Genomic DNA, 23434 nt, shown 5'->3' with positions numbered 1-23434 from the left:
AGATTTGTTATTTGTAATTGTAAATAGTGTGGTATTTCTAGTAGTCCAGTCCCTGTGGTTCTGTTTGTTCCCCCTCTAATCTCTCGCCTGGGCCAGATCTGAGCCGTCGTACTGTGAGCTCCACCTGGAGACACGGACATGCACTCGTTTGTGTGTGTGTGTGTGCCAGCGTAGGGGCACGTTTTTGAAACAGTTCTTGCCATAAAATAAGGAAGTCTATCTCCTCTTGTTTTAAATATTCTAATTTACACGGGCAATATAGCCTACCACAAATAGGCTATGGATTTTAATGTAAAGCTATGTTTTACTTATGAGTCGTTTAATGTCATTTCAGCAAGCCATGACACCTACCACCACCCCCCCCCCCCCCTACACACACACACACACACCCCCTACGCCAATCCCACCCCAACAACCAGTATAAAGTATCAGTTCTCTATGTCTAAGTATACTGAAGAAAAATACGGAACATGTGAAGTGTTGGTCTCATGTTATAATAGCCGAAATACATAAAGATCTCAGAAATATTCCATACTCACAAAAAGCTTATTTCTCTCATTTTGTGCACGAATGTGTGTACATCCCTGTCAGTGAGCATTTCTTCTTTGCCAAGATGATCTGCCACACCTGTCAGGTGGATGGATTAAAAAGCTGATTTAAACAGCATGATCATTACACAAGTGCACCTTGTGCTGGGAACAATAAAAGGCCACTCTAAAATTGACAGTTTTGTCACACCACCCCGCAGATGTCTCAAGTTTTGAGGGAGCATGCAATTAGAGGAATGTCCACCAGAGCTGTTGCCAGAGAATCAATGTTAATTTCTCTACCATAACTTCTTGGCGCACCCATCCCGTTAACGGGATCATTTTCGTCAACATCCGCTGAATTACAGAGCTTCAAATTCAAATTAAATTACTACAAATATTTAATCTCCATGAAATCACAAGTGCAATATAGCAAAACACAGCTTAACTTGTTGTTAATCCACCTGGCATGTCATATTTCAAAAAAGCTTTTCGGGGGAAAGCTATCCAAGCGTTTATGTTAGGACATCTCTCTCAGCAGACAAAACATTACAAACAGCTAGCAGCAAAGTAGATTGGTCAGAAAAGCAATCAAATGAAACACTTACCTTTGATCTTCGGATGTTTGCACTCACGAGTCTCCCAGTTACACAATAAATGCTCATTTTGTATCATCTGGATTATTTTTATATCCAAAATGCCTCCATTTGGTTGTCTCGTTTTGTTCAGAAATCCACAGGTCACGACGGGACAGACGAAAATTCCAAATAGTATCCGTAAAGTTCGTAGCAACATGTCAAAGTTTTTTATAATCAATCCTCAGGCTGTTTTTACAATAAATAATCAATAATATTTCAACCGGACCGTAGCATTTTCAATAGGAGTGAGAGAGAAAATGTTTGCTCCAAGCTGCTCACGCATGCAAAACTCTGCTGGCACCCAGCCATCCAATGACGCGATGTGATATTTTTCGCTCATTTTTCAGAATTAAAGCCTGAAACTATGTCTAAAGACTGTTCACACCATGTGGAAGCCATAGGAAAATTAATCTGGTTGATATCCCTTTAAAGGGATGGAAGGCATGCAGTGGAACAGAGGTTTCAGGAAAAACAGCACTTCCTGGTTGGATTTTCCTCCGGTTTTCGCCTGCAATATCAGTTCTCACAGACAATATTTTTACAGTTTTGGAAACTTTAGTGTTTTCTATCCTAATCTGACAATTATATGCATATTCTGGGCCTGAGAAATAGGCAGTTTCATTTGGGTATGTTTTTCATCCAAACATCAATATGCTGCCTCCTACACTCGAGGATAAGAGAGAAATGTCGTCGTAGAGAATTTAGCAGTACGTCCAACCGGCCTCAACCGCAGACCACATATAACCACGCCAGCCCAGGACCTCCACATCTGGCTTCTTCACCTGCGGGATGGTCTGAGACAAGCCACTGAGACAGCTGATGAATCTGAGGAGTTTTTCTGTATGTAATAAAGCCCTTTTTGTGGGGAAAAACAAATTCTGATTGGCTAGGCCTGGCTCTCCAGTGGCTGGACCTATGCTTTCCCAGGCCCACCCATGTAATTTAATTCATCTTCATGAGGCGCGAGCACTTCTTCCAGACAAAAACTCAAAGTTCCGTTACAGGTCGTAAAAACAAGTCAAACGATGTATGGAATCAATCGGTAGGATGTTTTTAACGTAAATCATCAATAATGTTCCAAACGGAGATTTCCTATGTCTGAAGAAAAGCACTGGAATGAGAGGTAAGGAGCGCACGTCACGAGCCTGAGGCACTTGCCAGACCACTGACTCAAACATGTCTCATGAGCCCCTCCTTTATAGTAGAATCCTCATTCAAGTTTCTAAAGACTGTTGACATCTAGTGGAAGCCGTAGGAAGTGCAAGGAAGTGTTTTAGAAACTTGAGTGTTTTCTTTTTTATAATTTTTTTTAAACATTTTTATTTTTACAGGGACAGTGCACATTAATCAACGTTTCAGTAAAAGTGCCGGTTTTAGGCAGCCGGCTAATTTTCAACCGCAGTCCCTGGGCAGGTTATTAAAAACAATTACAATATAGACAATAGCAGCATAGAACAAGCAAGACATAGCAACAGGACAAGCAAGACGCAGCATACAGACAGAGCAACATAAAATAAAAAGCAGCCAATACTCTGTCCAATACTAATAATAATATGCATATATTAGCATCTGGGACTGAGTAGGAGGCAGTTCACTCTGGGCGTGCTATTCATCCAAAAGTGAAAATGCTGCCCCCTATCCCAAAAAGGTTATTAAACACGTCTCAGTAATGACCAACACATCTGGATTGGAGCTGTGAACCCACACTTTCAATTGATCCATTTTAGATAATAAGCTTCTAGTGTTAACATGCAGAAAACCCAGGCTTTTACGAGAGCAGAAATCAGTGAAGCAGATATCAGATCACAAGTCAGAATTGGGGCTAGCAACTATAGATGGGCCAGGGTGTACATGCACATTTCCAGATATCATCAACAGTAATACAATCAAGGCACGGCATAGTACGGGGAGAGCTCATAGGACAGAGAGAGCTCTGCAGTGCTGATTTATGACATCTGAATGTGCATCAGATGGCAACAAGATCATATTGTTCAGCAATTTCATCAGGTAACATGAATACAAAGCCGGCGAGAGGTGGTTAGACTAGGATGGGAGGCCAAAAGACTGTAACCAATAAAGAGTCCCGAGTGTGGGGGGGGGGAAAAGTCTGTCCCACAGTTTGGTAAAGAAAGTTCACAGTCAACATAGCATGCAGGAGTCATGAGGAAAATAGCAAAATGCACAAGAAAAATACAGTTGAAGACGGAAGTTTACATACACCTTAGCCAAATACATTTAAACTCAGTTTTTCACAATTCCTGACAATTAATCTGGTCTTAGGTCAGTTAGGATCACCACTTTATTTAAGAATGTGACATTTCAGAATAATTGTAGAGAGGGATTTATTTCAGCTTTTATTTATTTCATCACATTCCCAGTGGGTCAGAAGTTTACTTACACTCAATTTGTATTTGGTAGCATTGCCCTTAAATTGTTTAATTTGGACCAAACGTTTCAGGTAGCCTTCCACAAGCTTCCCATAATAAGCTGGGTGAATTTTGGCCCATTCTTCCTGACAGAGCTGGTGTAACTGAGTCCGGTTTGTAGGTCTCCTTGCTCGCACACGCCTTTTCAGTTCTGCCCACAAGGATTGAGGTCAGGGCTTTGTGATGGCCACTCCAATACCTTGACTTTGTTGTCCTTAAGCCATTTTGCCACAACTTTGGAAGTATGCTTGGGGTCATTGTCCATTTGGAAGACCCATTTGCGACCAAGCTTTAACTTCCTTACTGATGTCTTGAGATGTTGCTTCAATATATCCACATAATTTCCATCCACAAAATAGATAGCATCATGAGAAGTGCACCAGTCCCTCCTGCAGCAAAGCACCACCATGCTGCCACCCCGTGCTTCACTGTTGGGATGGTATTCTTTGGCTTGCAAGCCTCCCCCTTTTTCGTCCAAACATAACTATGGTCATTATGGTCAAACAGTTCTATTTTTGTTTCATCAGACCAGAGGACATTTCTCCAAAAAGTATTATCTTTGTCTCCATGTGCAGTTGCAAACTGAAGTCTGGCTTTTTATGGTGGTTTTGGAGCAGTGGCTTCTTCCTTGCAGTCCTTGACTGTAACTCAGTAAAATCATGAATTGTTGCTTTTTATATTTTTGTTCAATGTAGTTAGGGATAGGCATTTGACTTTTTGACCAAGTACTTCTTTTTTTTCGATTATTCGAATGGTGAAAAAAAAGAAGCTATTTTTAGAACGAGTGGCACTGGAAAAAAGATATGTGGAGCATTTATCTATATGCCAACAGTGAACAACAATGCCTAATTAATCGTAACCATTACAGATAACGAATCCTAATTGCCAAATTCCTCATATTCAGTCAGTAAAACAAATAAGTGCCATTTTAAGATTGATTAATTGAAACTAATATCAACAGGTTAGTATATCGTGGAACTCAATCTTCAAAAGGGGAGTAACCTCAGCAGTGTGGCGCTTGCTTGTAGAAGCCTGTGGCTGTGCAATGGCATAGCCTTTTGTTAATTTAGCAGACACAACGTTCTTAGTTCCCGAGCCCTTATCACAGCCAAGACACCTATTTTCTAGTAAAAAACACAATGGAATATAATCTAATTTAACAGCATAGTGTCGAAATGATTTGCGCCTGAAACAGGTAGTCTAAAAGAGGTATTACATTTATAACTGGGCTCAATTTGGAAAGTTAAAAGTTTCAAGGTTGTAAATCTGTCTTTTCGATGTACAGATGTTTGATTTGAGTTTATGTTCCTTGGACTGTAACTATTCTACATTAAACACTGCATGGCGATGAATTATGGCCAGGACATCTGTTTGGTGAGTAGACTTGGCTTAGTGATTCTTAAAAAATACGCTCTTTGTCTTTATAAAACTAATGCTTTTGCATATTTTCAGTGTGGAGCCTGTATGTTTAGGGAGGTAATAGCCTAGGCTAACCAATTCTAAATGCCACTAGCAGTTCGCAAAGTACTGTAGGGTCGTCACTAATGTTAGTTACCTCAGCCACAAAGTTATAAACCGTGCCTGTGTAAAAAATGTTGCTTCTTAAATCTGATTTAACCACACTGTTAACCTTATGCCTAACCTTACATTAAGACCAAAAAGCATATGTTTGTTTTCATGAATTTGTACTATATAACCAAATTTGACTTTGGCTGTGGTAACTACATTTTTATAAAACTTGAAAAGGAGAGTCGCACACCCTAGGAGCTCACTATCCCTGATGAAGACAGCTTGTCTGTTGAAATGATGGTTATTCAATTATTGCATCTGAGCTCCTGTGCGGCTCTCCTTTTTTCCCCCCCAAGTGTTTTACTCCGCTAACCAGCATCTCGCCTAAACAGGTGTGCGTTTCTTCCGCCTCCGAACTATGTTTTTATAGGCATTTCATTCTGTAACTACACAAAGCACGCGTGTCTAGACAGAGAGGTCAGAATGCAATTGAGTGACTGTGAGACAGAGGGGAAAGGGGATTTAATGAGCTGAACTGTGTTGCTTGGTTTATTTTTTTGTGTCCCGCAAATGCACATGTACAAATTGAACAGTCAAAGCAAATTAACGTGGTCTTCGACCAATTTTAGACCAAATTGTTTTACACTATTTGAAAAATATGATATCTCAATTTGAGTACTTGATCACTCATACCCATCCCTACAAGTAGTGTGGATCTGATGCTGTATTGCTTTTTCATCCTATGTACAATATTCCCTGTGAATCTGGTGGATGTTTTTTCCCCCCGAACTTTGCCATTTGAAGTTGCTTGCATTATTTACCATGAATGGGTATGGAAGTATCAGGTTTTGCCCACAAATGCCTCTGTTCCTGCTACTGCAACACCCTTGTATCAATTTTGCTTGTCTCTTGTGCTTCAACCTAATTCTCTTTGAATAGTCCAACATGAACATTTTATTTAGTGGCGCAGTGGTCTAAGGCACTGCATCACAGTGGTAGGTGTGCCACTAGAGATTCTGGGTTCGAGTCCAGGCTCTGTCGCAGCCGGCCACGACCGGGAGACCCATGAGGTGGTGCACAATTGGCCCAGCGTCGCCCGGGTTAGGGGAGGGTTTGGCCGGCAGGGATGTCCTTGTCCCAATGCGCACTAGCGACCCCTGTGGCGGGCCGGGCGTAGTGCACGCTGACACGGTCACCAGGTGTACGGTGTTTCCTTCGACACATTGGTGCAGCCAGTTTAAGTGGGCATTGTCAAGAAGCAGTGCAGTTGGGTTGTGTTTTGGAGGACGCTCGGCTCTCAACCTTTGCCTCTCCTAAGTCTGTGCGGGAGTTGCAGTGACGAGACGACTGTAACTACCAATTGGATACCACGAAAATAGGGACAAAAATGGGTGAAAAAGATCACATGAAATAAATAAATAAAATACAACAGTAGTTAAATGGAATGGATGTCCTGTTCTGATTTAATATCAATGTGGGAAGTTGGTTGAATCGAGGCATCCGTGCAGTGACAAAGTGGAGATTTTTATGCTGCTATTTTTATGCTGTAAATGTCACGTTAACTTTGATAGCCCTAAAAAAATAATGCCGTTACAAACAATTGTATGGCAGTCATGTTTTTCAATAAAATTGTAGTGTGTTTAGTGACATTTCCCATTAAAGCCAACCCATTACCATTGCAAAACCACTATACATTGTTTGGGACTTTTAGCATTTTGAAGACATTTTGCAGACCATAACATTGAAACCATTAGAACTGCAGTAGCTCAATGGTTTGCTTGTTCACCAGGAATGGTTTTACTAATCCACATAAGTGTAAACCACGCAACACATGGGCTGTTTCCTGGACACAGATTAAGCCTAAGAGAAGGACAAACTGATTTCCTTTCATGGAGGTCTGACTTGAATTTTGAGGATAACTACACAATTTATTTTATCATGAGTAAGATCTATTGGTTTTCTACCCAAAGTTGCAAAGAAAATGTTGTGATCCATTAAATACTCACAAGAGACCAGCAAAATGGATAAAGTGGTGTTGCAGGAACAGCAGCATTTAGTGGAACATTTTCCTCATGTCTTGTTCGTTGTTAAGAAAAATGATGGTCCAAATCGGATGGTCGGGAAAATTATATGAATCTTTTAGGGTGGCAGGTAGCCTAGTGTTTAGAGCGTTGGGCCAGTAACCAAAATGTTGCTGGATTGAATCCCCGAGCTGACGAGGTAAAAATCTGTCGTTCTGCCCCTGAACAAGGTGGTTAACCCACTGTTCCACGGTAGGCCGTCATTGTAAATAACAATTTCCTAGATCAAGTTATATTTAAACAAAAAGTTTCAGGAATGATTATCTTACCATTTGTACAATTTATTTTTGGGGTGGAATGACCCTTATGCTGGTTCATATAAAAGTGCAGCTCAGTCTTTATCATTGACTATGTAACTTGCTTTCCTGTAATTCAACCAGTGATCGGTATACCTGGATGCTCATGCTGTTTTCTCTCCTCTGATGCTGGGAGCATGCATAAGGTATGTAAATGCTGCCCCCCAGTGATTGTGGTAGCTGAACTCTGACCTTGCGATTGACTTGCTCAGTGCTCCCATGATGTGTTAGCAGAGTGCTGATAGGAGCTTACTGCTTGCCCAGTCTTCATCCGCGCTTTTTGTGATGAGTGGAGTCAAGTGAACACGGATAGGAGGAGTAATGTGTAGTCACATGAGTGACTACCCAGTGTGTGTGTGTGTGATGATTGAGAAGACTTGATCTGGATATTGCAGCACAGGGCTTGGCTACTGGAGCTACCCTGAGAGTATATGTACAGCATTAAAGGATCAGCTTCCAAGAGGGAAGGGGAGAGCGAGAACGAGACTGGTGGAGAGGGGAGGGAAGGAAAGATTTAAAATGATTGAGCTTAGCTAGCTTGAATGATGATGACAGGGGGCTCAGTAAGGCTCAATGCCGTTGTGCAACGTTCCGATATATTATGTAGAATAGTCTACATCAAAGGAATCAGCTCTATTCATTACAGTTATAGCTGCAGGGTTCAGTTTGTGGCACCCTCCAGAATGTGACCTTGATGTTGAACAGACATCAACAATCAGTGTGTCATAAAGATGGAGGGGTGGGCTATGAAATTATGCATTGTCAGACCAGAAGACTAATGCGATATTGGATGTATATTACAGGGTTGATAAGATTCTCCTCCTTCCTCCAAGCAGTTCCTAAATTAACTCATAATCTATTGTTTGTGTCCAGTCTTAACTGCATTAGGCCTAAGCCAGGATGGGTGATGTGGGGTGGGGGGGGGGGGGGGGGGTAGTAGTAAACTATGAATTTTGCTCATCAAGCTTTCACAAGATTTGAATCAACTCTCTTCAGACAGAGAAGCCTGACTGAGTGGGGTTTGAAAAGACTAACACAGAGTGAGTCATCTTGCCTACTCTGGTGTGCTGTGTTGATGAGTTAGAATCGTAGTCAAAGGGAGTGTTTGGAGTGGCTTAGACCTTTGACATAAGGGGACGAGTTCAAATCACTCACCATAACCAGGTTTACAGCCAACCTTGTTTTGCAATCAAAGTACGTCGGATAAAAATTGCCACGATATGCCTGATGGAAACAGCTCATTTGTATGTAAACGTTCCAAATGTTGACCAAACTAAATGCGTTAGACAAGTTGGGATTGTTTTGTCGTAAAACAGATTGTGAGAAAAGGCTGTGGAAACGCCTTTTTAATGCGCAAATATTGATATAATTACCATCTAGGGCTGTGACGGTAACTGAATAACCGTGTAACTGACGGTTAAGGACCGTCTAGGGCTGTGACGGTAACTGAATAACCGTGTAACTGACGGTTAAGGACCGTCTAGGGCTGTGACGGTAACTGAATAACCGTGTAACTGACGGTTAAGGACCGTCTAGGGCTGTGACGGTAACTGAATAACCGTGTAACTGACGGTTAAGGACCGTCTAGGGCTGTGACGGTAACTGAATAACCGTGTAACTGACGGTTAAGGACCGTCTAGGGCTGTGACGGTAACTGAATAACCGTGTAACTGACGGTTAAGGACCGTCTAGGGCTGTGACGGTAACTGAATAACCGTGTAACTGACGGTTAAGGACCGTCTAGGGCTGTGACGGTAACTGAATAACCGTGTAACTGACGGTTAAGGACCGTCTAGGGCTGTGACGGTAACTGAATAACCGTGTAACTGACGGTTAAGGATTAAGACCGTCATGAAAATAAAATGACCGTCAAACGTTTATAGACCTACATTTTTTAGGATTTAAAAAAAAATAGATTAAATTAAAGTTAATGTAGATTAACTTTACCTAATTCCGTAACTGATTACTAAACTAATAAGCAATTGTTTTGCTAGCTTTGTCTATTAAACTGTCTACATCTCTTCCTCTTTCCAACTGTCCTTTTGATGCTCGAGCAGCTAAACCGCTAGATGTGCAGGGGTGTGGAGTGCTATAGGCTACGTCACTTCAGTTTAAAAAAAAATTATGTATGGGCTTTGTTTTATACAATGCACTTTTTTATTGCTTGCTCTTAAATAAATCGGTCCTCAAAAGAAGGTTTGATGTGTCTGACTTAATTAATCATTCAACAGCAGTCAACAAGGTTGATCTGGCAATAAGGTCTATAATGTTCAATTCTTGTGTCAAATGGACAATGCACCAATCCTCGCCAACCTGGCATGGTATAATTTGATACGGAATCTTTTCTTAATTTATAGACTAATCGACTCTATTCAGGTCCTGGCCGATATGCCGCCCAAGGTGAGACAAATAAAATGGCCGCCCTCTTATCCACGCAATTGCATTCATTTATTTCACCTTTATTTAACCAGGTAGGCCAGTTGAGAACAAGTTCTCATTTACAACTGCGACCTGAATAGGATAGTGGCCTAGGCTATAGTGTCGGACCGCAATGCACTTTTATGAATGCCCATGTGGTAGCCTACTGTTTCTAAAACAGGCAATTTACAGTTACTCCCTGTCATTTGGATACATAGATTTATGTTAATGCATGTGTTAATTACAGTAATTTACCAATCTCATTCTCGCAGTGGAAATGTAGAGTTCACACTAGAGGTCGACCGATTATGATTTTTCAACGCCGATACCGATTTATTGGAGGACCAAAAAAAAACCATGCCGATTTAATCGGCCGTTTAAAAAAAAAAAAAAAAAAAAAGAAATGTATACATATTTTTTTGTATTTGTAATAATGACAATTACAACAATACTGAATGAACACTTATTTTTTATGTAATATAATGCATCAATAAAATCAATTTAGCCTCAAATAAATAATAATGAAACATGTTCAATTTGGTTTAAATAATGCATAAATAAAGTGTTGGAAAAGAAAGTAAAAGTGCAATATGTGCCATGTAAGAAAGCGAACGTTTAAGTTCCTTGCTCAGAACATGAGAACATATGAAAGCTGGTGGTTCCTTTTAACATGAGTCTTCAATATTCCCAGGTAAGTAGTTTTAGGTTGTAGTTATTATAGGAATTAAAGGACCATTTCTCTCAATACCATTTGTATTTCATTAACCTTTGACTATTGGATGTTCTTATAGGCACTTTAGTATTGCCAGTGTAACAGTATAGCTTCCGTCCCTCTCCTCGCTCTTCCCTGGGCTCGAACCAGGAACACGACAACAACAGCCACCTTCGAAGCAGCGTTACCCATGCAGAGCAAGGGGAACAACCACTCCAAGTATCAAAGCGAGTGACGTTTGAAACGCTATTAGCGCGCACCACGCTAACTAGCTAGCCATTTCACATCGGTTACACCAGCCTAATCTCGGGAGTTGATAGGCTTGAAGTCATAAACAGCGCAATGCTTGATGCACAATGAAGAGCTGCTGGAAAAGCGCATAAAAGTGCTGTTTGAATTAACGCTTACGAGCCTGCTGCTGTCTACCACTGCTCAGTCAGATGCTTGTATGCTCAGTCAGATTATATGCAACGCAGGACAAGCTAGATAAACTAGTAATATCATCAACCATGTGTAGTTAACTAGTGATTATGATTGATTGATCGTTTTTTATAAGGTAAGTTTAATGCTAGCTAGCAACTTACCTTGGCTTACTGCATTCGCATAACAGGCAGTCTCCTCGTGGAGTGCAACGAGAGGCAGGTGGTTATAGCGTTGGACTAGTTAACTGTAAGGTTGCAAGATTGGATCCCCCGACCTGAACGAGGCAGTTAACCCACCGTTCCTAGGCCATCATTGAAAATAAGAATGTGTTCTTAATAGAAGTCAACCGATTAATCGGAATGGCCGATTAATTAGGGCCGATTTCAAGTTTTCATAACAATCGGAAATCAGTATTTTTGGGTGCCGATTTGCCTATTTAAAAAAAATTATTCTTTTTTTTTTACATCTTTATTTAATCTTTATTTAACTAGGAAAGTCAGTTAAGAACACATTCTTATTTTCAATGACGGCCTAGGAACAGTGGGTTAACTGCCTTGTTCGGGGGCAGAACGACAGATTTTCACCTTGTCAGCTTGGGGGATCCAATCTTGCAACCTTATAGTTAACTAGTCCAACGCAATAACGACCTGCCTCTCTCTCGTTGCACTCCACAAGGAGACTGACTGCCTGTTACGCGAATGCAGTAAGCCAAGGTAAGTTGCTAGCTAGCATTAAACTTACCTTAAAAAAAACGAATCAATCATAATCACTAGTTAACTACACATGGTTGATGATATTACTAGATATTATCTAGCGTGTCCTGTGTTGCATATAATCTGACTGAGCATACAAGTATCTGACTAAGCGGTGGTAGGCAGAAGCAGGCGCGTAAACATTCATTCAAACAGCACTTTTGTGCGTTTTGCCAGCAGCTCTTCGTTGTGCATCAAGTTTATGACTTCAAGTCTTTCAACTCCCAAGATGAGGCTCGTGTAACCAAAGTAAAATGGCTAGCTAGTTAGCGCGCGTTAATTGTCATTGTGTTGCTGGTTCGAGCCCAGGGAGGAGCGAGGAGAGGGACGGAAGCTATACTGTTACACTGGCAATACTAAAGTGCCTATAAGAACATCCAATAGTCAAAGGTTAATGAAATACAAATGGTAAAGGGAAATAGTCCTATTATTCCTATAATAACTACAACCTAAAACTTCTTACCTGGGAATATTGAAGAGTCATGTTAAAAGGAACCACACCAGCTTTGATATGTTCTCATGTTCTGAGCAAGGAACTGAAACGTTAGCTTTCTTACATGGCACATATTTTACATGGAACATATTGCACTTTTACTTTCTTCTCCAGCACTTTGTTTTTGCATTATTTAAACCAAATTGAATGTTTCATTATTTACTTGAAGCTAAATTGATTTTATTTACGTATTATATTAAGTTAAAATAAGTGTTCATTCAGTATTGTTGTAATTGTAAAAAATAAAAAATGTACCAATTAATCGGTGTCAGCTTTTATTGTCCTCCAATAATCTGTATCGGTCGACCTCTAGCTCTTAACTGACTTGCGTAGTTAAATAAATATTAAATAAAGGTGTAAAATTAAAACGGCCAAATCAGTGTCCAAAAATACCGATTTCCGATTGTTATGAAAACTTGAAATCGGCCCTAATTAATCAGCCATTCCGATTAATTGGTCGACCTCTAGTTCACACCCTGCTACACTTGTGAGAAACAAGTTTTGATTTATTTAATGTCATTTCCGCGCTCCATATGAACAATGAGCGTGTGTCTGGTTTCTCTGTCCTGTTGATGTTGACGGAGAGCTTGCCCCTGAACACGCATAGAAGTACCTGGCCTGCTTCTCACGAATATCAAATGTAGGAAAGTGCCCATCTGGGCTTCTCAGTATTTGTATTTTTTTCCCTCAGCCTAGAGAGGAATGTGTTTGTCCTCAGCCCTGGAGAGAAGCCAAAGTCATTCCACTACCCTGGAGTGGTAAAGCGGCCTAACTGGTTCTAACAGCAGAACTATCAGCTTGCTGCCAGCTCTAAGCAAACTGTTGGAAAAAATGGTTTAGACCAAATACAATGCTATTTCTCTGTAAAACAATTAAGACTTGCAGCATACTTTTAGAGAAGGGCGCTCAATGTGTACTGTACTGACTGAAATTAATAATGAGCTCTACTGTTAGATTTCTATGCAGCCTTTGATATTATTGGCCATAACCTGGTTGTTGAGAGAACTTGTGTTATGGCTTTTAAACCTCAGCTCTGAATCCATGATATGGCAATCTAATATAACTCAGAGGATTTTCTTTAATGGAGCTTCTCTAATGTCAAACACAAAGTGAGGTGTACCGCAGGACAGCTCTCTAGGCCTTCTACTCTTTTCTATTTTTACCAATGACCTGCCACTGGCATTAAACAAAACATGTGTCCATATTTGCTGATGATTCAACCATATACTTATCAGCAACCACAGCTAATGTAGTCACTGAAACCCTTAACAAAGAGTGTCAGTTTTGGAATGGGTGGCCAGTAATAAACTGGCCTTAAACATCTCTAAAACTAAGAGCATTGTATTTGGTACAAATCATTCACTAAGTTCTAGACCATAGCTGAATCTGGTAATAAATGGTGTTGCTATTGAACAAGTTGAGGAGACTATATTACTTGGTGTTACCTTCAATTGTAAACTGTCCTGGTCAAAACATATACAGTGCATTTGGAAAATATTCAGAACCCTTGACTTTTTCCATATTTTGTTACGTTACAGCCTTCTACTGAAATGGATTAAATAAATAAATAAATCCTCAGCAACACAATACCCCATAATGACAATGCAAAAAAAGTTTGGACACTTTACTCAGTACTTTGTTGAAGCACCTTTGGCAGTGATTACAGCCTCGAGTCTTCTTGGTTATGACACTACACGCTTGGCACACATGTATTTGGGGAGTTTCTCCCATTCTTCTCCTCAGATCCTCTCAAGCTCTGTCCGGTTGGATGGGGAGCGTCGCTGCACAGCTATATTCAGGTCTCTCCAGAGATGTTTGATCAGGTTCAACTCCGGATTCTGGCTGGGCCACTCAAGGACATTCAGAGGCTTGTCCCGAAGCCACTCCTGTGTTGTCTTGGCTGTGTGCTTAGGGTCGTTGCCCAGTTGATAACTCAACCTTTGCCCCCAGTCTGAGGTCCTGAGCACTCTAGAGCAGGTATTCATCAATTCTCTCTGTACTCTACTCTGTCCATCTTTCTCCCACGATTTCTCAGTTTGGCTGGGTGACCAGCTCTAGGAAGAGTCTTGGTGGTTCCAAACTGCTTCCGTTTAAGATTGATGGAGGCCACTGTGTTCTTGGGAACCTTCAATGCTGCAGAAATGTTTTGGTACCCTTCCCGAGAACTGTGCCTCGACGCAATCCTGTCTTGGAAATGTACGGACAATTCCTTCGACCTCGTGGCTTGGTTTTTGCTCTGACATGCACTGCACTTTTGAATAAATTTGCTAACATTTCTAAACATCTGTTTTCATGTTGTCATTATGGGTTATTGTGTTTTGATTGCTCAGGCTTTTTTGTTTTTAATCCATTTTAGAATACACTGTCACGTAACAAAATGTGGAAAATGTCAAGGGGCCTGAATACTTTCCGAAGGCACCCAGTTCCTTCAGTTTTTTTTGTGTTTTCTCTAACTTATTCTGTGCCTCATATGGTAGTTTTTATTGCCATCTGTACTGATAGTCCCTCAATTTCCTTTGTTAATATGAACTCGTGACATAAATTGCTTTTGTTTTACAAATGAGTTTTGAATAAATGCACATTTTAAAAATGTCCCCTACAATAAATGGATCTGCTGTACCTATGTTATATTGTAGAAAGTCAGTTACAATTAATGATTCTGTCCTGGTTAAAACCAACTTGTTATCCAATAGGCTTTGATTGCGTTTCTATTATCCTCGCCCAAGTGGAAATTCTGTAAAAGTAATTAGTTGGCTGTCATTGTAAATAAGAATTTGTTCTTAACTGACTTGCCAAGTTAAATAAAATTTAAATAAATGTAAAGTACCTGTCAAAGGTATGGACCCACCTACTCATTCAATGGTTTTGCTTTATTTTTACTATACTACTTTTTACTATTTTCTACATTGTGGAATAATAGTGAACACATAGAAACAATGAAATAGCACACATGGGATCATGTTACCAAGAAAGTGTTAAATAAATCTAAATATATTTTATATTCTTTAAAGTAGCCACCCTTTGCCTTGCCGATAGACTTGCACACTCTTGGCATTCTCTCAACCAGCTTCACGGGGAATGATTTTTCCTACATCCTTGAAGGAGTTCCTGCATTTGCTGAACACTTGTTGGCTGCTTTTCCTTCACTCTGCGGTCCAACTCATACCAAACCATCTCAATTGGGTTGAGGTTGCGTGATTGTGGAGGCCAGGTCATCTTATGCAGCACTCCTTAGTCACTCTCCTTAGTCAAATAGCCCTTACACAGCCTGGAGGTGTGTTGTCCTTGTCCTGTTGAGAAAAAAAATGATAGTCCCACTAAGCGCAAACCAGATGGGATGGCATATCATTGCAGAATGCTGAGGTAGCCATGCTGGTTGTGTACCTTGAGTTCTAAATAAATCACCAACAGTGTCACAAGCGAAGTACCCCCACACCATCACACCTCCATGCTTCATGGTGGGAACCACACATGTGGAGATCATCCGTTCAACTACTCTGCGTCTCACAAAGACAATGATTGAAAACCAAAATCTCAAATTTGGACTCATCAGACCAAAGGACAGATTTCCACTGGTCTAATGTCCATTGCTTGTGTTTTGTGGCCCAAGCAAGTCTCTTCTTCTTATTGGTGTCCTTTAATAGTGGGTTCTTTCCAGCAATTTGACCATGAAGGCCTGATTCATGCAGTCTCCTCTGAACAGTTGATGTGTCTGTTACTTGAACTCTGAAGCATTTATTTGGGCTGTTATTTCTGAGGCTGGTAACTCTAATGAACTTATCCTCTGCAGCAGAGGTAACTCTGGGTCTTCCTTTCTTGTGGCGGTCCTCATGAGAGCCAGTTTCATCAGGTTTTTGTGACTGCGCTTGAGGAATCGTTCAAAGTTCTTGACATTTTTGGGTTTGACTGACCTTAATGTCTTAGTAATGATGGACTGTCATTTTCTTTGCTTATTTGAGCTGTTCTTGCCATAATATCAACTTGGTATTTTACCAAATAGGGCTATCTTCTGTATACCCCCCCCCCTACCTTGTCACAGCACAACTGATTTGGCTCAAGAAATTCCACAATTAACTTTTAACACGGCACACCTGTTAATTGAAATGCATTCAAGGTGACTTCCTCGTGAAGCTGGTTGAGAGAATGCCAAGATTGTGTAAAGTTGTCATCAAGGCAAAGTGTGGCTACTTTGAAGGATCTCAAATATAACATATATTTAACACTTTTTTCCGTTACTACATGATTCCATATGTGCTATTTCATAGTTATTCTACAATGTAGAAAATAGTAAAAATAAAGAAAATCCCTGGAATGAGTAGGTGTGTCAGCTTTTGACTGGTACTGTATATGCCAATGATTTTGACTGAGTCACTTTGTTTTTTTAAGAAACATTGTTCTGGAAATTTCTAAATTGTTTGAATAATCAACATGCACACAACACTGACACCTCACTCACTCCACCAGACATGCCACCATGGGTCTTTTCACTTTCACAGTCCCCAGTTCCAGAACAATTAGGATCCCCCCCGGCTAATGGGGATCCTAATCAAATAAAAATCACACAGTAAGTCAACAAAGTATATATATATTTTTTTTCCATTCAAATGATTATAATCCTCAGTATTTGAAAAATCTTTCTAACACTCGCCCCTCGATCATCAGCGGCGCTGATAAATAGGCTATGGTAAAGTTGTTGTTTTTACTATAGCATAGCCGTCACCTTCATACTTCCCTTGTCAATTCATTATAGCTTACTTTCGGAAAGCCTAAGGTAGGCCTAGGTTTTTTTTAAATACATTGTAAGGAAAGGATAAATATTAGTTTTTTTTTGTCTGACACGCTGGTGGCTTTGATTGACAGGTGCTTTTACGGGAGGGTGCTTGAGTTCACCTGATTCTCTCTCTCGGCCTCCATGTCCATTCAGAAAGTTTCCAAAATTAGCCTGTCTGGACTCCTGTCTTGATTTTAATCTTGTAAAAGGCCTATTTTCAGTAGCTTAGGCAAAACTATTTATCTATCTTTGAAGAACATATGCCATAGCCATCGAATGACCACAACAGCAGGGGTTGTGATATGCAAATATTTCAGGAAAAAACCCATTAGACTTTGTTTAAATAGTTTTGTGTGTCAAAATAGGAAATGTATTTAAAAAATGTTAGATGCAGAAAAGCCAACAGACAATTAATTATAAGTTATGAAATATATCTTAATTTTGACTGCGTTAATGTTGTCAACATGAAAATGCGACATCCTCGCCAACCTGGCATTTATTAATTTGTTAATTAATATTTATAAGTAATAGTATACGAAGCGTAATGGCTTGTTTCAGATAGGTTTTATTAAGATGCATATTCATGTAAACAAGTCTACAATGTTTGTTTTTCATTTAGGATGTGTGATTTGTGCAACAACTAACATTGTCAGTCTGATGTTTAGAACGCAATAAGCTTCTGTTTGAGTTGATGACTGCTAACTGATTAAGTGTTGTAATGTCTATGAGCCTATTTGCTTTTCAAAGGTGAATCATCCATCTTCAGTAATATCCATGTTCAAACAAATCTGTTTGACTGTAGATTCTGGCATAAGCTACAAAAATATATTATTCTATTATCATACAATACTTTCAATACATGTGCTTGTGTTAGCCTGCAAGGCCAGTTGGCAGGTAAGCAATGTTATCCTACAGTAGCAGCCTGCTCACTGATCGAGCATACACTTTCTCGGGCTTAAAAACAGTGTTGGTCTGACAGAGGCCAGTCCACTCTAAAGTCCACTGTGTTACCCCTTACTGACAGCTGGCTAATAAATGCTCTCCTTTTTTGTCTCATCTGTTCTCCAGGCCCGTAATGTCAACACTGGGGAGTTGGCTGCCATTAAAGTCATTAAGCTGGAACCTGGTAAGCCCTCTTCTCTCTCTGCCATGTGTCATCATCACTAACATTTCCCTCTCCCGACTTCTAATTTCTTCCCCTTTCTCTTTTTCCTTCCTTCTCCTTTCTCTCGTCTCTTATCCCGGTCTGTCATCCACTGTTACCCGGGTTTTCACCAGTCTTTTACAAACCCTTTTACAGTCGGCCATCTCTTGTCACCTTCTGTTGCAGAGTCATAACCAATTGGTTATTTTGTTAATCTCACCAGCAGCTGAATTCTAATTATCCCTTAGAAAGACATGGTCTTGTCTCTGTCTTAGTGAACAATTGAAGTCTAATGTGTGCATTTTGTGATTCTCAACCAGATGTTGGTTCACAGTACACTGAATTAATTATTAAATGGAACTTTAAACTTTTATTTGATATTTTTGCTTGTAAATTATGAGCATCGTCATTCAAACATCTCTCCTCTAGTGTTGATCTTTCTGCCTATATTGAATTATTGAGCCACATATTCAAAGCCCTTTAATGGAAGTGTATCGTGGCCGGTACATTCCGGTCAGTTTCCCAAGTCTACAGCACAGCTCGAGGGCCAAAGGAAATATCATGCAGCATGTGCAAACTCACATGCAGTGTCCCAGTTTCCGCTTCCTCCTTCATAGAACGGTCTATCTATCTTTTTTTGGTTTTACATTCCTCCCACACTGAAAGCTTTGTTGAATGTGTGTTGCCTGTTGAGTTTATTTTTGTTGCACACTAAAAATATTTTTGTTGAGCACACAAATCTTCATTCTTGCATCACAAAGAGGATGAGGCTTAGTTTACAAGATAAACTGAAAAACTGAGATCAGGATGTTAAGTAGACTAAATCCCCTCTGAGTATTTTGATGGCGTGATCTTCTTAAAAGATGCATCTGTAGAGAATTGAGGGAGTAGCCTAGTCTGTCTACTGTACCAAGATGCTTTTTAGACTCTATTGCCTGTATGTGGGCCTTGTCCCTCTGCATCTAACTTGACGAAATATGTTCACATCTTTTGAGATTTATATTTTGAATATAGTCTATTCAGTTGCTATGAATTTAATCTGAAGGAAAGAATGAGCTTTGCCACCTAATGTCTCTGTTATAGGCCTAATAGTTAAAGATGAAACATTAAGAGAGATGAGGAATTGGAATGCACCCAGTGTATGCTAGGTACCAGATAAGACATTAGGAACACATGGAATGCTTTCAACATTGCTTTAATTGGCAGTGAAATCAATTTTTTAAAGGCTGCCACATGGAGAACGCTAGTCTGTGTCCATTTTTAATGGTACTTTTTTAAGGGGGGTCAAAAGAAGCCAGGAACCGTGGCTGATGTGACACGCTCACGCTGGGAGCGATTACAGTGATGCCCTGGTGGAGTCAGGCTTGTCTCAGCTGATTGATAGGGACAGCTCAGTAGCAGGCCTGTAGATTGCATTAGTGCAGTGTTGAATATACTCGCTACACACACACACACACACTCTCCCTTCTGCACACTCTGCATCATTGCTTCCCACCTGAGGAGACTGCAGTCACATAGAGTTTGTGCAGGTAGACTGACCACCACATGGGTTCACCTCTCCTTTTAGAACCTACTTGGAAACCCCTGCTCACCTGCCCCTGAAAACCGGTTGGATCTTATTGCTGACTCTAATGGAGTATGTATAGTTGTCATGCCCAGCTGAAACCCTAGAGCCATGACCTAAATGTGGGAAAAGAGCTGACGGCCAGTGGTTTTCAATAGCATTAGGTTTGATATCTTAGCCTAGTGTTACATACTGTCTAGATGTTGATTTTGAACATCCACATCAGATGCCATCAGGACACCAGGTTGAAATATCAAAATGAACTCTGAACCAACTATATTCATTTTGGGACAGGTCAAAACACATGAAACATTAATGGACATTTAGCTTGCTGTGATATAAACATTGGGTTGTTATTTTACTGTTTATTATGTATGCATAGTCACTTCACCACTACCTACATGTACAAATTACCTCGGTTAATCTGTACCCCTGCACATTGACTTGGTACCGGTACCCCCTGTATATAGCCTCGTTATTGTTACTTTTTATAATTGTTTTGTTTATTTAGTAAATATTTTCTTAACTCTTCTTGAACTGCACTGTTGGTTAAGGGCTTGTAAGTAAGCATTTCACAGTAAGGTCTATACTTTTTGTATTCGGCCCATGTGACAAATAAAGTTAGATTTTCCTGAAATGCACTTTTATTTCCTGGATCTTTTTTTTGTTTGTATTTTGACCCATTTTGAGTCACAAAATCGTGTGTTCTGTTTGGATATGATTTGGAAAGGCACACACCTGTCTATATAAGGTCCCACAGTTGGCAGTGTGTGTCAGAGCAAAAACCAAGCCATGAGGTCGAAGGAGTTGTCTGTAGAGCTCCGAGACAGGATTGTGTCGAGGCACATATCTGAGGTAGGGTACCAAAAAATGTCTGCAGCATGGAAGGTCCCCAAGAACATAGTGGCCTCCATCATTCTTAAATGGAAGAAGTTTGAGACCACCAAGACAATTCCTTTTGGGGTTCAATTTTTAACTACCCGTCCCCTATTATTATTATTATTATTATTATTATTATTATTATTATTATTATTATTATTATTAATATGAATATGCATAACACAATATTTCTGTCCGTGTTCATTATGATTTTAGTGACAAAAAAAATCAAAATATGAGGTCAAGTCTCAGCAGAGCCCCTTGTCCAATGGGTTTATCCTCTGGCGTGGTGATGTTCTCCGTATCCATAGCCAGAATGATTTAGCAGTGCATGGTGAATGAACAGGTTTCATGTTATATTCATCAGAGGTGTAGGGAGGGTGAAGTTTGTGAATGAATAAAAATTGTTTTTGCAATTATACAGATTAACAAAACATGCACAGGACAGTGTTCATAACTTGTTTTTTTTTTGTGGTAAATGTGAATAAAAAAAACTGTTTTGATGATGGTTTTCACGCACATACCTTGTCCATAATGTAGAGGCCTATGGGATATTTATTGACGAGGTAAGGGAGGAGGATGGTAACTGTGATCTGCATAACGTACCAATTCGTATACCTTTGTATGCCTCCTCGTCTGTACACCTACAGACACAAAAGTGAGCAGTTCAGTCATCTGCACCCAATACAGCTTTCAACGTATTCTTATAGCATGCAGTCTTACCTCCTTTGTTGATTGATATTTATTGAATTGTGTCAGTTTTCTGTTTTAGAAAGATTTGCACAAAATATGAAAAGATAGGTGGTATCATCATAAAACTATCAATTTAGATCAAACAAGGGACAGACCTTAAACTGAGGAGATGTTCTTTTTTTAATGTTTTGCTTAAGTGCCTGCACCTGTTGTCCTTTTCAAATTCAATGTTCCTGCAAGAACCCCCACTAAGGATGTTCCTCGATGAACACCTCCTATGGAGTTCTTGGAAAAACCTTTTGGGGGGCAATTTTCAGTGCCAAGAACCCTAAGGTTGTTAAAAAAACTGAGGGTCTTAAAACCCTTGTTGAACCCCTAATTGTTTAGTGTATGTGTACATTTATTTTTGCACCGCGAGTGGTGGGGTCAGCTTGTTAGCCTAAACTGTCTTAAACTCATTGAGGCTGTATATTACACCTCCTTTGCTTTCTCCTACACAGAGACACGATGTTGGTGTTGTCTTAATGTTCAACTTTTAGCCACACGTTGAGCGTTAAGAGGGGAACGATCCATCTGTGGTTTGTTGTTATTCTTCTCTCTCTGTGTTGTCGCCAGGCTAGCTGTCAGGCTGGTCATCCTGTAAAAAGCCCATTGCGGATGCATACTCCATGGAAATGTAGTTGTCACAGTCGGAGGATTATGTTATTCTTCACTGGAGCTATAACTTTATTTTTAGTTTTCTCTTAAGGGTGTTTGAGAATGTACTCCCATTCTTTCCAGTGTCTCTGTTCCCTCTTGCGCGTGTGTGTGCACGTTTTCAAATGTCTGTGCTTCTTAGTAGGTTTGTCACGATGTGGGTGTATGTTTATGTTTGGTGTGTGTTACCCTCGCCCTGTATTTATATAATGGGGTGACTACAGCACAAGCTTATGGAGTTTGGCTTCAGGAGATATGGAAATGTCATACTTCAGACTTGTGCTTTTTCTTACATGCTTCAAGGTTTATTCTCAAGCTTCCCTCCTGTTGACAACTGCGCTGCTTAGCTTTGAGAAAAGGTCTTTAGCTTTGATGACTTCAGACAGTTCTCGAACAGTAAGCTGGAATAAGCAGCTGAAATGGGGTGTTTTTCTCATCCATCCACGTTTACGCATGCAAATCCTTACAGGTCTCACTGTCCCAACAAACACCGCTGCCATACATTTCATTTAGAAGAAAGTTAGACTTTTTGTTTTGAATACTTTGTCAGGGGGCAGGCTGTGTGTTACCTAAGGTTCCTCTACCTGCAGCAGCATTCTGCAGTGAAACTGCTAATGGTATCAGACTGATTAAACATAAGTGTCCCTACGGAACCACCAGGGTGTTACGTATGTTTGGCAGTTTGGACCCATCAGAACATGTCAGGATTTACTGGGTTCTTGAATAACAAACTAGTGTGTGATGAAGATAAATTTTAAATCCTCACAGTGAACAGGCTACTATTGATTCTAGGTGAATCCAGTCCTATACGGGCCACAGGGTCGTTCCATGTCATTTCAGCAAGCCATGACACACACCATCCGATTTTGTTCTGAAATTATTTCTGTATTTCGAAACAGGTAAGATTCCTGCAACATTATTTTGTTGAAATATAAGCTAATTGATTGCACACATTCAACATTTTAATTTATAGGATTCATAGAATATTGAATAAAGCCAGAATCTGATTGGGACCAAGCTTTTTTCTTACAATGAGTAACACAAGGAATCCAAAGAAATGTACAAAAGCCACCCACGGACCCCCCTCCCCATGCCAATCCCAACCAAACAACAAGTATACATTATCTGGTTCTCTCTGTCTGACAAGTAGTGTGGAACTGCGGCTCAGAGTATTGTTTATTCGTCCTATGTAATGTGTTCTCAGTGAATTTAGTGGGGGGTTTTTGTGGTCTTTTCCTTCAGAGAAATGTGTAATTAAAGTTGTTACATCCTGATATTAACCGGTTCTGACCACAAGGTGGTGCTGTTCCTGCAATTTGGTAAGGTATGACTGCAACACGTTCTTTGGTTTTGTTTACCTGGTCATTGTTTTTAAATGTTAACTTTTTAGCATTTGTGGCATAAATCCAATG

At 40.1% G+C, this 23434-nt stretch overlaps 1 protein-coding gene across 38 annotated transcripts in view; it reads left to right on the top strand.

The window, feature by feature from the left end:
• LOC110502596 (mitogen-activated protein kinase kinase kinase kinase 3) overlaps nucleotides 1-23434 on the top strand; it is a 67893-nt gene that overhangs the window by 11407 nt on the left and 33052 nt on the right. For all 38 annotated transcript variants that reach the window (XM_090217103.1, XM_090217101.1, XM_090217091.1 and 35 more), the window contains exon 2: nucleotides 18115-18172. In XM_090217103.1, coding sequence (XP_090073229.1) covers nucleotides 18115-18172 — 58 coding nt within the window. The remainder of the gene's footprint in view (nucleotides 1-18114; nucleotides 18173-23434) is intronic.

Source organism: Oncorhynchus mykiss, chromosome 23 (assembly GCF_057628025.1).
Source record: "Oncorhynchus mykiss isolate SJ-2025 chromosome 23, ASM5762802v1, whole genome shotgun sequence".
Lineage (NCBI taxonomy): Eukaryota > Metazoa > Chordata > Actinopteri > Salmoniformes > Salmonidae > Oncorhynchus > Oncorhynchus mykiss.
Note: the sequence above shows the minus strand (reverse complement) of the source record. Positions and strands in the feature narration are given on the sequence as shown.